We start from the raw sequence: 14,559 nt of genomic DNA, 5'->3' as shown, positions 1-14,559 counted from the left end.
AACAATGGCAAATTTCTCACCTCTAAAATATCCCTTAAATTGGGCTACTGATCCAGTATCAATGGAGATGTATGTATTGCAAACCTCCTTTAGCCACCTGCTCGACTGAGGAAGCACCAGCATCACAGCATCAGCCCATGAAGGCCAAGTCCACGACGCGAAGACAAACCACACTGGACAGCAGTGTGAAGTCGGCTGAACAAACACTGCTCATGCACAGAGCTTATGCTGAAGCCAGGAGCCGTGTCCTCACTGTGTGTGTCCACAGCAAATGGTAGTGCTGCTTCTGTTTAAGTGGTCAACCCCGAATGGGTGGCTCAGGAAGTATCAAATTAGGAATTTAAATAGTCCATGCTATACCTATTGTTCTTTGAAGTTCAAGTCTGAATTCTCTTGTTTTCTTCACAAGGCAGTTGAACAGAGATGTCAGTTCTCAAGTTTAAGTACAACAACTATGCTAGGCCACAGCTGCTCCTGATTCGCCCACTTTTATTTGCCTTCATTGCTGTCACTGTCGCTGTCACTATCACTGGTCACCGAGGTTAGGTTTCCCAGGGCTTCCCTGTAAGGAAAATAAACTAGAGGGTTACACTGCATTTTAGGCTTGGGGGAGGGGACTCTGCAACTTAAACTCTAACGAAAAGGGAAAAGTTTCCAAGAGCCATATCTATAGGCTCTGACATGTATGACAAGTGAAATAAATAGGTATCACATCCTGGTGTTCTGCAAAGAAAAAAGTTCAGGAGGAAGAAAGCTATAAACATTGAATGGGTAGATGGACAAATCGTCTGCTCCATCTGATGCAGGACTCACTTTTGTTCCTGGCTGATTGCAAAGTCAGCCATCACTCTCTGGGTGAGGCCTTCACAAACAGGCAAGCTGAAGGCACTTGCAAGCTTCACTATCTCAATGGCCTGGGCAGGGCTGCTGGATGCTTTTGCACTGTCCATAAACTCATTCAACAACTCATTTCTGTAAAAGAAAGGCAAAATGTCAACATTCCCCAACTAAACCCCTGAGCCCCCTCACAGATTCATATGCAAAGTAAAACCTAGTATTCTATAAAGTTGAGTCATGAAATCCACAACAGTAGCTTTGGAGGTAAACTTACATGAAGGGCAGCATGAGTGGGGGGAGGGGCAGAGGGTGAAGGAGACTTCCAATGAGAAGCCAGACATGAGGCTCCACCCCAGCACCATGACCTGAGACAAAGGCAGACACTTAACCAACTGAGCCACCCAGGCACTGCCACGAAGACTAAAGGGTCAAAGATACAATGAACATTGATCCAGTATGCCTTCATTAAGGATCTGTTGTTCAGTGTATGCCCAGTGTGTTGCAATCAACAACCACAGATTAAAAACAGTGCTTGCTTCAGGATGCCCTAGATGGTGGAAGCAATTGTCCATTTGCTTGAGCAGAAGAATGCTCAATCACTGTGACTGAGGAATGTGAAGAAATTCCAATCATCCCATGGTAAGAGTTAAGACCATGCAGCTAATTCCAAGATGTGCCCAGGGAGGCTTGTTAAATTCAACTTACCCAGGGATCTTATTATGCTTCTTGAAAAGCCCCAACATTTTCCTGTTCAAGATATGAGAAAGATATGAATATAAATAGCACAGAAGGTGAGCAGATGATCACAACTGTTCTCTGAAGTTCCTGAAGACACAGATCTGTGAGCTCCACAGGCTCCTAGCCCTGTTCACATCTAAAGCACCTTCGGTGCTTCAACTCCCTCCTCCCAAACTTCACATATGTACATTTCAAGTTTCACAGGCAAGTCTGATTCATTGCCAGTGTTGAGAATTACTGGGGGGGTAATATCCTCTTCTCGAGAATCACTTCGGTCCTCGCAGGGACAGAATGCACCCTGTGGGCAGCAGAGAGGGATGCAATAGGGTGCGATCTCTTTCCTCTCTTACGATCCCAGAACGGGATCAGTGTCCTAGAATTACATTGCGAAGAGCAGGCTCAGATTAAGGCATGAGTCTCATGTAAGTGCTCACCAGCATCCTGCCACATGCAAGACAAAGGTGAAACACATACATTCAGCTCCCATGATTCAGCTGAGGTCCGTACCCCTGCGCCAATCATCACAGCCTGATTCGTAACAAGTGCGTGTCAACCTGAGTTAACAAATTCGAGCATCAAAGGTTTGTCACTAGCAGTGTAGCAGGCCATGTGTGTGATTTACACTCCTAAGACCAGTTTAGGTAGCAAAGCCTTCATTCACCAGCTTTTCCTGAAGACAGTGAACAACCACATTTTGGGCTGACAACCCTATGTTCAAGTTACTTTCTTGTGTTGAAAAATCCATATACAAGTACCCCACTTACTGAACAAAAGTATTCTTTCTTCTCTGCTTTTGGAAAAAGGAATGCATCTAAAGTGTCCATTCACAAACACTAAGAATTAGTATGTGAAGGAAGTGCTGATGAAAACACCTAACTGGTAGGTACACAGTGACACAAACCAAAGATGGTTCTAGTCAAAGCCATTTTTATTTTATTTTTTTATTTTTTATTTTTTTTAAAGATTTATTTATTTATTTATTTGAGAGAGAGAGAATGAGTGAGAGCGAGTACATGAGAGGGGGGAGGGTCAGAGGGAGAAGCAGGCTCCCCGCCGAGCAGGGAGCCCGATGCGGGACTCGATCCAGGGACTCCAGGATCATGACCTGAGCCGAAGGCAGCCGCTTAACCAACTGAGCCACCCAGGCGCCCGCCATTTTTATTTTTATTTATTTATTTGACAGAGAGAGAGAGAGAACACAAGCAGGGGGAGTGGCAGAGGGAGAAGCAGGCTCCCTGCCGAGCAGGGAGCCCAACGTGGGGCTCGATCCCAGGACCCTGGGATCATGACCTGAGCCGAAGGCAGATGCTTAACGACTGAGCCACCGAGGCGCCCCTAGTCAAGGCTGTTTTTAAATGTCAGTTTCTAGAAGTCCAAGTGCACAGCCTGCACTTGAAATACCTGGATAAGCCAAATGCCCAAGGCATTTTCAAAAATAAGATTCTTTGATCATTCTATTTAAGTGGACAGGACAAGTGACTACTTGCCCATGGATACAGAAAACAGGTGAGAAATAGAGAATTAGCCCTTATTAAGCTGTGTCCTCTCTTAAATACAACGTATATACTATACTCGTCTTCTAAAAGTTTCCTTTTCAGTTGGTATTTGCAGTCCCAGAGAAAACTCCTGTAGAAAACTCATTTTTCTGATTACACATCTAATAGTCAAATTAGAAAATTCTAGTGACTGGAAAAATGTTCTCTGAGATCCAAGTACAAATGCTTCTAATTTACACTTGTGGTTTTGTACTCACCAGGCTTCCTGCGTTCTGCCAGCCCTTAAAAAGAGGACAGCTATATAGTTCAGACAGTTGGCTGGCCACTCAGGAGCAATCTGTCTGGCATCCTGGCTCTCGTAAGTGGATTTGATATCTGCAGCACAGTCAGCAAACGCCACCTGAAGCTGAGAGGCCCTGAAGAGTCAGCAGAACTGCCTAGCTGGTTTTAGGAGAATCTAAGTTCAGAAGACTCCACAAAAGCGTTGACATTTTTGAGCTATGCATTTTACCATTTGAACCCATCCCATGTATAGTACACAAGCAATAAAAAAGAACGTACCCTGCCCTGCTCTGGGGTAAATAATTTGAATATTGGCCACATTCTTCAAAAATACATTATGGGTTTTCTTTTTAGATGGGAATTTTTTTAAAAAGCTACTACTGTCAAGACAGTTTTGGACTGGAGGAATGAAAGTGTCTTTAGAAATGGGATTCTGCTAATGACTGGGTATGTTTAGATGTAGAATTTAAATCTGGGTTTAGGTAGCAGAATTCTCTGTAACGTCTCCCTGATGAAACCAAGGAACTTACCCTTACAAGGTTCACAATGTTAGAGAACGTACTGGTTAGTACACTTCTAATCACTGTAACATAACTTGAATCTGGATATAACCCTACCTCTGGTGGGTGCTGATCCCTTGCCATGAGCATCAGAATCTCTTCTTTCAGGTCATTGCGAGAAATGTGACCATATTCTTTACTATCTTGAAACAGAAAAAGAACATAGTGAATGGTGATCACTGTCATGTAAGACCAAAACTCTTCGGCTGACCTTTGTCCACTGTCACAGTTCTTGGTGGGTGAAAGTCAGGTGCTGACACTATTCCAGGTCTCCAGGAAACCAGCAGGATAATTCACGGTAAAAATGGATGAAGGAGCGATGGAAGGCAGTAACCTGCTCCCAGCTACCAGCTCCATATGGCAAGACACTGTTTTACAGCACCTGGTAATTGTCAACCATCTTTGATGTAACAATCACTAGAGCAATCTTGTGAAATAGTTCAGGGTTATGGTCTCAGTGTTCAGACATGGAAACCTGAAGCTGACAGAAAACTCAAGTTGCGATCACCATCACCTAGCAGATGAGACACAGCATCTTCTGCAGCCAATTTTATACACAGAAACGCACAATCACGCCCATTTCTTAGAAACTTATCACTGACTGGTTAACAATTGAGTCATAATGATGCAGCATGGTACAGACGAATAACAAAGGCTTTGCAAATGGAGACCTGAATTTTGATTTAGGGTGTGCCACGTAATTAGCACTAGGATCTTCCCTTTGTCATGTCACACAACAAATGCACAAACTCTACCTTTTCCTGTCACAAAGGAACTTATTTAAAGGTCACTTTCAATGCATTTTTACTCATGCAATATTATACGCAATGGGAGTCAACAACCATAAAGCAGACCTTAACTAATATATTTAATTTAGTGAAAAAAAAAGGAAATTTCCATCCCTAACATTAATCAAAATGTAGGGCAATGAAGTGAGATGGGCCTGAACATACAAACTGAAACCAACCTTTCCAAATTTGAGGAATCATTTCTAGCCGGTTGGCCACATCCAATGCTTGGAGAAGGTCTATCAAAGTTTGGGAATGGGGAAAGAATACCTGCTTAAGAGAAATACGAATACATTTTTAAAGTATTAGTCAGCAAAGATACCCACAAGCACATCTACAATGAGAGGTCATGAATCATCTTACTGAAGGTATCAGGTCCTTGTACCACTTCAACGTGACATCAATTTGTTCCATTAGACAAAGCAAACTGAAGAACCTGGAACTGTAATGAAAGAGAAAAGGTAGGTTTAGTCTCAGATCCCTAACAACAGAATGACTGAATTACAGCACAGCTATAGGATATGTTACACAGAATTTAAAATCAATTTGTAAGTTACAAACAATGTCAAGTTACATGGGCCAATGCTTGACTCAAGAGGTGCTAACTATGTTCTCTGGACTTCCCAATTAATACCTTCTTATCCTCAGCTGGCCATTCATGACTGCCTCCTCATGCTCTCAGCTCACGGTGAGCCAACAGTGAATATCACATTCACTTTAAAAGCATGCAATGTGAAGCAAGGATATGGACACATAGAAGACAATCATCACATGCCTATTAACAGGCTGCCTCCTTAAATTCCTGTTTTTTTTTTAAAGATTTTATTTATTTTTTAGAGAGCGAGCGAGAAACAGCATGAGAGGGGAGAGGGTCAGAGGGAGAAGCAGGCTCCCCGCTGAGCCGGGAGCCCGATGTGGGACTAGATGCCAGGACCCCGGGATCATGACCTGAGCCGAAGGCAGACGCTTAACCATCTGAACCACCCAGGCGCCCAAATTCCTGTTTTTATCTACCTGAAATCAAATTCATTTAAGGAGTCTCTGTGGGCTTCATCTCTGTATCTTCATCTTTAAAAACAAGAGGCTGGGGTGCCTGGGTGTCTCAGTTGGTTAAGTGTCTTCCTTCAGCTCGGGTCATGATCTCAGGGTTCTGGATTGAGCCACGCATCGGGCTCCCTGCTCAGCGGGGAGCCTGCTTCTCTCTCTCCCTCTGCCCCTCCCCCTCCTCTAATAAATAAAATCTTAAAAAACAAAAAAACAAAGAGGCTGTGTTGAAATTGTTAGGGACCTACCCTACCATACATTCAAAAATATAAAATAGGGCCTAGAGAAAAAAGATAATGTGTATTTAAAGCATTACAAAGAAAAAGAGTTTAAAAGATACACAGCAGACATCTCAGTCTGGCAAATCAGTTTACCACTGCTTGAACTTCCAAGTGCTCAATTAACATGTACGGTAAGTTAGGGGCATGGTGCCTGCAGAGGTGACATAGGAGGGCTACCAACAGTCTCCCACTTACAGAACTAATGGTGGTTTAAAGAAGCTCCAATAATGCAAAAGGATACATTTCCAACACACTTACTAATAGAAGTTACGCCGATGATCTGGTCCAATGAATTTCCAGTTGTCTCCAGTGTTTAAAAGGCCATGTACTTGATAAGCAAGTTCTAGATCTCTGAGAAACGAGCACTGAAAATTTGCAAACAGTAAGCATCACTCAGATTTATCAGCCAAACAGTGGCTCATTACATTAAAAAGAGTTACTTGTGGAAATACTCATGCGGATTCAATGTATTACTGGTTGACAGCAAATGAGTTATAAGATTGAGGGGAAAAAAAAAGGCAAACCTCAAGTTATGTGAAATTTAAAACAAGATGATTTTGATCTAGTGATTGTACCTTTAGAAATCAATCCTATGAAAACACTTGGTCAAAGACAGAGTGCTCATTTCAGCATCACTATATTTGCAAAAAATCCCATGAATTAACTCCAAAACACACTCACAGTAGAAGAGTTAAGTAAATTGTAGTCCCTCCCTCCTATGAAATACTATGTTGTTGTCAACAAACAAAATATAATGGAAATGTGTCTGGTTGTGTGTGTTTGAATAACTAGAGGAAAAAACCTACAAGGATACACACTGAACTTTTGGAAAGCAATTATCCTTAGGGAATAGGATCTGCTAATCCATCCTGAAACTGCCTAAAACTTCTTCTGATTAACATAAAATGAAAAACCAAAATTCAAAACAACCATTATCAATTTAAAAAGTCACAAACAGGTAAACATGAAATACTCTGAAACCTTATCCGAACAAAGGTGTGAAAAAAAGAAAACGTATACAATAAATAAAGGTAGAGATGCTATGTGAATTAGTATAGAATTTAAGAGAAAAAAAATTTGGACCAAAGACTAACAGAGAAAGTGAAAGAATTAGGGGAGATCCCCAACCCTGCACGAGTTACAGAGGAATTTAAGTGGATAAAAGGAAAAAGAAAAACAGAAGTTAAACAAGAAACAGTACTTACAGCTCTCATGGCTGACTGAAAAAACATATCTGAAAATCAAAGTTCACAAAGTCTTGGTTACAATGGGTAAAATATATTTTCAAGTGAGCATTAATAAAAATCCTAAAAATAAAACTCAATAAAACTGTTAATGTGTAAGTTAAACCTAAAGGAATAAAAACTCTAGGAGAGGAAGCATAGAGCAATGCTCCACACATATTTTGGCTTCTTCAGAATAATGACCATAAGACAACTAAGCTAAATTAAACCCTGTCCTATCATAAGGTCTCTAATAACTGGCAATCGGGAAAGCAGGCTCTTTGTTGCACACAAGCAATTTCTGTGCATACCGTCATCTGGGTCCTTTGGGGAAAATTTCTGTCCTGTTAATTCGTTCATAATGTCATAGATTATGAGCGATGATCCTTTTGAAGGGTTTTCTGCAGAACGAAAAAGCAATTAGGCTTCATAAGGAGTCCCGTCTGTACCCCGACCAACCACACAGAATGCAGTTCAAGGGGCCACACCTCCCCTTCCCCCTGCAGCGGACTGCCCGGCATACAGCTGGCGGAGCGCATGCTCGTTGAAGGAGCAGATGCACACACTACAGAGGGGAACTCTCCATACGATCTTGGACAGTTCCAGCTCTTTGGCTATGTGCTCCCAGCACACTTGCCCTTCCTCTTTCATCTTGTCTCAAGCTTGACTTTCACCGAAGTGGGAGACACACACAACCTCACCAAATCTACATACTTCGAAAAACAAACGTTTTTTTGCTAGTAATCATTTGTGTTACGTATAATCAGGATGAAAAGGCCAAGAAAAAGAAAACTGTAGATAGAATTAATGGATTTAGGCAATCCTCTTAAAATCACATGAACGGAGTACTAATTAGTATAAAATGCACCTACACAATTCCCAACACATCACCTTATTCATACAATCTGTTCCCTACCTTATCCGCACACAAGTGATAGTGTAGTTTTAATGACAGTACGGATGTATTTCTACAATTGCCTCAAGCGTGTTTCCATTTGCTGGCATTTCTAATCATTTTATTAATTACATAATAATCTACATGTATCCTTTCTTTAGGCTTTCTCCTTTGAGTAAATACCTGTAAGTGGTTACTGCAGGGAGCCAGTTTACCTACGTGTAAGGCAAACGGACACGTCTCCTCTGAGTCTGCCCCCATGTTCCCGAGTGTTACTTAGGAAGCAGGACGCAGCTGAACCGAAGTGATGTGTGATGGCAGAGAAAAATGCAACAGGCTTTGGGGTCAGAAACACTAGTTTCACTATAACGTCATCAAGGTTGAGTAAAATTTTAGAAGATAATTATTGTGGAAACTGTTTACCTATTTCCAAGATAAAGTCTGTTACCTCTTCCCCCCACTGGCACCCTAAAAAATAAAAATCCTCCTCATAGGTGAGGATGTGGATTTTGTAAAATTAGTCCACCAAAACAGAGATACTCAAGTTCTTCTCTGTTTTATATATATAAAGTCAACCACAGGAGAAAAGGACTGGAGCAGTCATTTCTGAACCCAGGGGTTCTTTCTCAGGTTGGGGCAAATGGCTAAAAACTGACAGACTAGGAGTGCCTACTGCATGCCTTCCAAGCAGAGACAAGACACTGGGCATAGTTCATTTCATCATTACGGCCCTATGGTATTCACTCAGGTAGGGTATCCAGTCCCTCTGGCACAACTGGTAAATGATGGAGGTGAAATTTCAGCTCCAGTGTGCCTTGCTCTGGAGTCCGTTCAACAGAGCACAGCTCCTACAGGAAGTGGCTGACCTAAAGCATGTGACAAACGGAGCCAAAAGGTTCTCCTACAAGGTCAAGGTTACGGTGGAGCAGCACTGTCCAACAAGTCCCTGTACAAATGGGAATGTTCTCTCGCTGCGTCACTGCATACAGCAGCCGGCGGCCACACGTGGGTACCCAGCACTAATTCGATGAACAAATCTTCAATGTCCTTTAACTTTCATTAAGGAGGCATGTGTGCCTAACAGCTATTTGCCTGAAAAGCACAGCTCTGGAGGGGCAAAAGAACTCCAGACTAACATACCTTCTGACCATTTGTTTTTTTTTTTTTTAAGTCTTTTTATTTTTGATTTTTTTTTTACATTTTTATTTATTTGAGAGAGAGAGAGAGTGAGAAGATAGCATGAGCAGGGAGGAGAGGGGGAAGCAGGCTTCCCACCGAGCAGGGAGCCCCATCCGGGGCTCGATCCCAGGACTCTGGGATCATGATCTGAGCCGAAGGCAGACGCTTAACGACTGAGCCACCCAGGCGCCCCCATTTCTTTGTTTTTAAAGATTTCACTTATTCATTTGAGAGAGAGAGAGAGCACGAACGGTAGGGAGGGGCAGAGGGAGAGGGAGAAGCAGGCTTCCCGCTGAGCAGGGAGCCCGATGCGGGCCTCCATCCCAGGACCCTGGGATCATGACTTGAGCCGAAGGCAGACGCTTAACGACTGAGCCACCCAGGCGCCCCACCTTCGGACCATTTGTAATTGTACACCAACACTGTTAGTACATTTAATGGCCCTGTCCCCTCCAGCTGGAATAACTTTTTGCTCAGGCTACAGGAATGTTAATTTGTGTTCTCTATTCTTAAATCGTATGTAGTGAAAGAGACCTATAACAATTAATCACATAAACATAAGGGAATGTGTCAGCTTTCTATATAAATTAATACATAACGTCATACATACCATGGTGATAAAACAGCTGAATAATATAGTGGTATGTTGCAAGCGAGGGTTCTAAATTACCAGGTTGACAAAAAAATAAGAAAGAAGTCAAACACAGCTGTCCAAAAATACAGTTTACTGAGGCACACTGAACTAAAAACACACTGACCTTGGTATTTAAGTAAAAGATGATACATTTCTATTCCTCTGAACAAAGACCTGTCGTAGCTCATTTTAATTTAATGTTAAGTGGAAAGGGATCATAAACACTCTTAGAAAACCTTGACATGTCATTAGTAAATGTTATAGCTAATGCACTTATAATTCTTCGTTCAAGAACACTAAATCATACTGAAGTGAACTGATGCCCAAACAACCTTTAATAATTACAGAAAACTATACAACATAGTAGCACATTTAGGTTCAAATACTTAATTATGCTAGCAAATGTCATGGGATTTAAAACTATTTAATTCTTAAGTGAACAGTTCTCCCCAAAAATCCACAGAAAAGTACCTAAAATATTAAAAAAACACTGTAATTTGCTATAAAGAGCATGAAGATAAAGGAGCTCCCACCATTACTAAATACTTGTAATGCCAAATGGTGGAATCGAAGTTCTCAATACATTATATAAACGGCAAAAAGTTTACCACCTCTTTTCTACCTGTCTGCATCTAAGACTTCTGGCCAGCACTGGCTCAGCCTCCAGGGAGGGACATGACACATACTCACCTATTCCGATGGCTTTCATTTCACGAAAGGTCTGTAAGGCTGGCAATCTTCCAAATGCATGAAATCTCCGGAGGCATTTCAGAATGGTATTAAATGTCTGTAGATTTGGTTTCACCTTCTGTGCAGCCATTTGTTTTAGCAACTCCTAGTTGAGTCAAAAGCATAAGTCTCATTTATGCCTGGGTAGGTAATTTGTCCAATTAACTAATATTACACACTAAAAAAGAACTTGGCCCTCTGGCTAAGTCTAACGTTACTAAATATATCCCTAATTTAAGAATTATCTATTAGCAGGACCAGTCACTTTGCCTTTTAGAGAAGTCACCCCACCTCACTTGATCAAGGGGTCCAACTGTCTTCACCCTGCCTAGTAAAGCAAAAGAACAGACTAGAATGAACTGGAGTGTTTCCCTTTAAAATAAGCAGCAGTATGGTATAAAGACACATAAACCATACGGTGTAAAAACATAAAAACATTTCTATTCCTAAGTTATTTAAATCCAATGAATATAATTTTTCAGACTTACCTGATAAAAACGTTTCAGTTAATATACATTTTTTTTTTTTTAAAAGATTTTATTTATTTATTTGACAGAGAAAGACACAGCGAGAGAGGGAACACAAACGGGGAGTGGGAGAGGGAGAAGCAGACTCCCCGCCGAGCAGGGAGCCCGATGCGGAACTCGATCCCGGGACTCCAGGATCATGACCTGAGCCAAAGGCAGTCGCTTAACCAACTGAGCCACCCAGGCGCCCGCAGTTAATACACATTTTTGTGACTAAAAAACTATGATGAGAAATAAAGCAACTGAGGTCTTTCTGAACTCTGGGTCAGTTAACGTTTCTTCTCACATGTCAGACACAGCTATTTAAACTACAGGGTTGCTGGGAGGGGGTAAACACACAACCGCTGAGTGCCCAGCGCTGTTGTATCTGCCATGAAAATGTGCAAAAAATGCTGTCTCCACCCCCTTTATTTCTAGGAAAAGGTATTTTAGGCCCATCAGAAGACAAACTGAGGGTTCCTCCTTACCAGTATATTATTCCATTTGTCCTCCATATTCTTATTCACACTCAATGCTGTTGCTTCAATCAATGCGTTGAAGGTGTACACATCAGCTGTAAACACAAAAATCTGGGTTGAAGTTTAACCCCTAAATGCCTCAGTTTAAGGCAAAGAAGTAATACACATGTGGCTCCTAGCTCACTTACCATGTGCCCACAACACTAGACAATCACCCCCTGCTCTGGATCTCTCCTCCTGCTTCTATATATATGCCAATGAATACCAATGCTACATGAAAAGATAAAAACTGAGCTCATAAATGAGGCAAGATCCAAATATTCTGCGGATTCAAAAATGTTAGTTGTTTTTTTTTTTTCTTAAGATTTATTTATTTGTCAGAGAGAGACAGAGATACCACAAGCAGGGGGAGCGGCAGGCAGAGGGAGAAGCGGGCTCCCTGCTCATGTGGGACTTGATCCCAGAACTCTGGGATCGTCATGACCTCAGCTGAAGGCAGATGCTCAACCAACTGAGCCACCCAGGCGTCCCAGATATTACAGATTCTTAAGGAAAGAAAAAGAATTCTCCACAAACACACTTACCACGGAGTCTGTTGTTTAATAATTCAGTGTACAAGTTTAAAGCCTGCACAGGAGCTCGGTGCTAGGACAGAGAAAGCATAAACATTAAGCAACCTCTAACATGTTGACTTAAGAAATACTTGCACATCGACTGTTTTAGGGTTTGAGAATACAGTAGTAAACAAAACAGACAAGGTCCTGGTTCTCATGAAGTTTATAATCCACTGCTGTGGATACTTTGCCTCCCAGGTGACATGTGTAATTCCTGGCGATATTTCTAGTTGTCACAACTGAGGGCTGGGGAGGATGTAGTACCGATATGCAGTGGGTAGAAAACAGGGAGCTTTTTTCTTTTTTTTTTTTATTCAAACCCTTGTGTCGAGGGCTGACTTCAATAGATCGCAGCGAGGGAGCTGCTCTGCTACGTACGAAACCCCGAGAGAACAGGGAGCTTTTAAACTCTACGTTGCACTGGAGAGCCCCCACGACAAATTATCTGGCCCAACTGTCAATAATTCTGAGGGTGAAAAATCCTGACTTAGTGGAAATTAAAGATAAAAATAGAAAAATAAATGTTACCTTCACCATTCCTCGGATCATTGTGCAGTAGGAGTGTGAGTTTTTCTCTGGCATTAGAGCGAAGATTCTCTCGGCATTGTTTTTTGCCCTAGACACAGAAGAGTAAACGAACCAGGGGAAACAGGAAAAACCAATAGCTATCACAATCTCTTGTGAGTTCAAAATGTTCCAAGCACTGTGCCAAGCACTTCATACACACAATTCCTACCATCCAGACAGAGAGAGAGACATGGTTATCATTCTGAAAAGTGGGAAAAACCGAGGCTCAAAAACCTCAAGTGGTCCGCGTTCTTGGCAGTTAATGACAGAACCAGGACTGAAAATTTTTACAAAAAATATATACTCACAATACTAAACAAATAAAAAAAAGTGTAGAGAGGGTATACAGTGAAGTTTCCCCACCCTCTCTCAACCATATACAACTCCCCAGAGGCCACCACGGACAAGCAGTTTCTCCTGAATCTCTCTCTCGTATTCTAGCGTGTACATGTCACACTCTGGTGCATCTTCCTTCCTTCCTTCTTCCCTATCAGTCAATCAATCAATCAATCAAACCATGTTATAGAGACCATGCTGTATCTTGCTTCTGCCTCTTTACAGAGGTCTTGGAAATCAGAAGCAGGATTTGAGCCAGGATGGTATGCCAAAGTCCATGCTCTTAACCACTATGCGAAATTATTAAAATCTACTAAAGAAATTTAATGTTTGATTCTATTCAATTTATCACTTCAAAAGACTTCAGATAGGGCGCCTGGGTGGCTCAGTTGGTTAAGCGACTGCCTTCGGCTCAGGTCATGATCCTGGAGTCCTGGGATCGAGTCCCGCATCGGGCTCCCTGCTCGGCGGGGAGTCTGCTTCTCCCTCTGACCCTCCTCCCTCTCATGCTCTCTGTCTTTCATTCTCTCTCTCTCAAATAAATAAATAAAATCTTTAAAAAAAAAAAAAAAAGACTTCAGATATTAATGGTAGCTCTCCTCCAGATGTCCACATGAAATCTCTCTTACACATTTCTATTCAGTTAACTTAAATTCTGAAATGTTAGTTAAACGTTACTCACCTTTTGTCTGGAAATGCTGAGTATTTCTGCTTGCTGGCCAGCAGCCTTATTTTAGAATTACATTCTAGTGTATGTGTATTCTTACGTAAACAAAATTAGCCAATCTTTCACAATAGGAGGTACATATTGCGAGTAGCACTGATGAAACTACCCAAGAAACCAACATTACGTGAAGGTGACATGAAGTGAAATGGGGTGGGGGGGGCTACAAAGAATGAAGTGTCAACCCTGTACTGCTGGTTGGAAGTAAAGATCCTATGGAAACGAGCTCTAAACGCATATGAATACCAAGGTCACATTTGTATTGTATGCTAAAAACAAATTCTATTTTAGAAAACTTCAGGAGCACCTCTTCGGGAACATGCCAAGCACCATAAAAAACCATACTACAAGGTTCTAACGCTGTGTTAACATACCTCCATGTGACTCCAAACTGATGATCAGCCTTCTTAGATTTCTCATCATTTTCCTCCGCGGCCTCCTCCTGAAATGAACCATCAACAGAAATAAAACAAAAAAATAACAATGCAATGCATTTTCCTACTTAGAATACTTAAAATCCCAGAAAGGCAAAGGAAACTTCAGAAAAATAAAATACAGATCCAACAGAAGGTGAAGAAAAGAACCAAGTGTTCATTTAAAAAACTGATAATTTTTTCAGCATAAATCTGCTCACTGAGAGATGAAAA

The 14,559-nt window shown here is 41.6% G+C and overlaps 1 protein-coding gene, 1 long non-coding RNA gene and 1 other non-coding gene across 4 annotated transcripts in view; 1 reads left to right on the top strand and 2 right to left on the bottom strand.

The window, feature by feature from the left end:
• Positions 1-363: 363 nt before the first annotated feature.
• PTCD3 (pentatricopeptide repeat domain 3) overlaps positions 364-14,559 on the bottom strand; it is a 28,182-nt gene continuing 13,986 nt past the window's right edge. For both annotated transcript variants that reach the window (XM_031032973.2, XM_081796706.1), the window contains exons 9-24: positions 14,287-14,354; positions 12,814-12,901; positions 12,256-12,316; positions 11,681-11,766; positions 10,648-10,792; positions 9,934-9,984; positions 7,561-7,650; positions 7,232-7,260; positions 6,285-6,391; positions 5,065-5,143; positions 4,881-4,971; positions 3,971-4,056; positions 3,329-3,477; positions 1,543-1,584; positions 814-972; positions 364-562 (exon numbers count right to left, since the gene is read on the bottom strand). In XM_031032973.2, the coding sequence (XP_030888833.2) occupies positions 490-562; positions 814-972; positions 1,543-1,584; positions 3,329-3,477; positions 3,971-4,056; positions 4,881-4,971; positions 5,065-5,143; positions 6,285-6,391; positions 7,232-7,260; positions 7,561-7,650; positions 9,934-9,984; positions 10,648-10,792; positions 11,681-11,766; positions 12,256-12,316; positions 12,814-12,901; positions 14,287-14,354 (1,404 nt within the window). In that variant the 3' untranslated portion in view covers positions 364-489. The remainder of the gene's footprint in view (positions 563-813; positions 973-1,542; positions 1,585-3,328; positions 3,478-3,970; positions 4,057-4,880; positions 4,972-5,064; positions 5,144-6,284; positions 6,392-7,231; positions 7,261-7,560; positions 7,651-9,933; positions 9,985-10,647; positions 10,793-11,680; positions 11,767-12,255; positions 12,317-12,813; positions 12,902-14,286; positions 14,355-14,559) is intronic.
• On the top strand, positions 969-3,656 carry LOC145715923 (uncharacterized). The gene is made up of 3 exons (XR_014138204.1): positions 969-2,490; positions 2,721-3,081; positions 3,332-3,656. It is a non-coding gene; the product is annotated as an uncharacterized LOC145715923 (long non-coding RNA).
• LOC115942530 (small nucleolar RNA SNORD94) lies at positions 1,970-2,106 on the bottom strand. The gene has a single exon (XR_004077155.1). It is a non-coding gene; the product is annotated as a small nucleolar RNA SNORD94 (small nucleolar RNA).

The sequence above is a fragment of the Leptonychotes weddellii genome, chromosome 10 (assembly GCF_054177405.1).
Source record: "Leptonychotes weddellii isolate Sample4059 chromosome 10, ASM5417740v2, whole genome shotgun sequence".
Lineage (NCBI taxonomy): Eukaryota > Metazoa > Chordata > Mammalia > Carnivora > Phocidae > Leptonychotes > Leptonychotes weddellii.
Note: the sequence above shows the minus strand (reverse complement) of the source record. Positions and strands in the feature narration are given on the sequence as shown.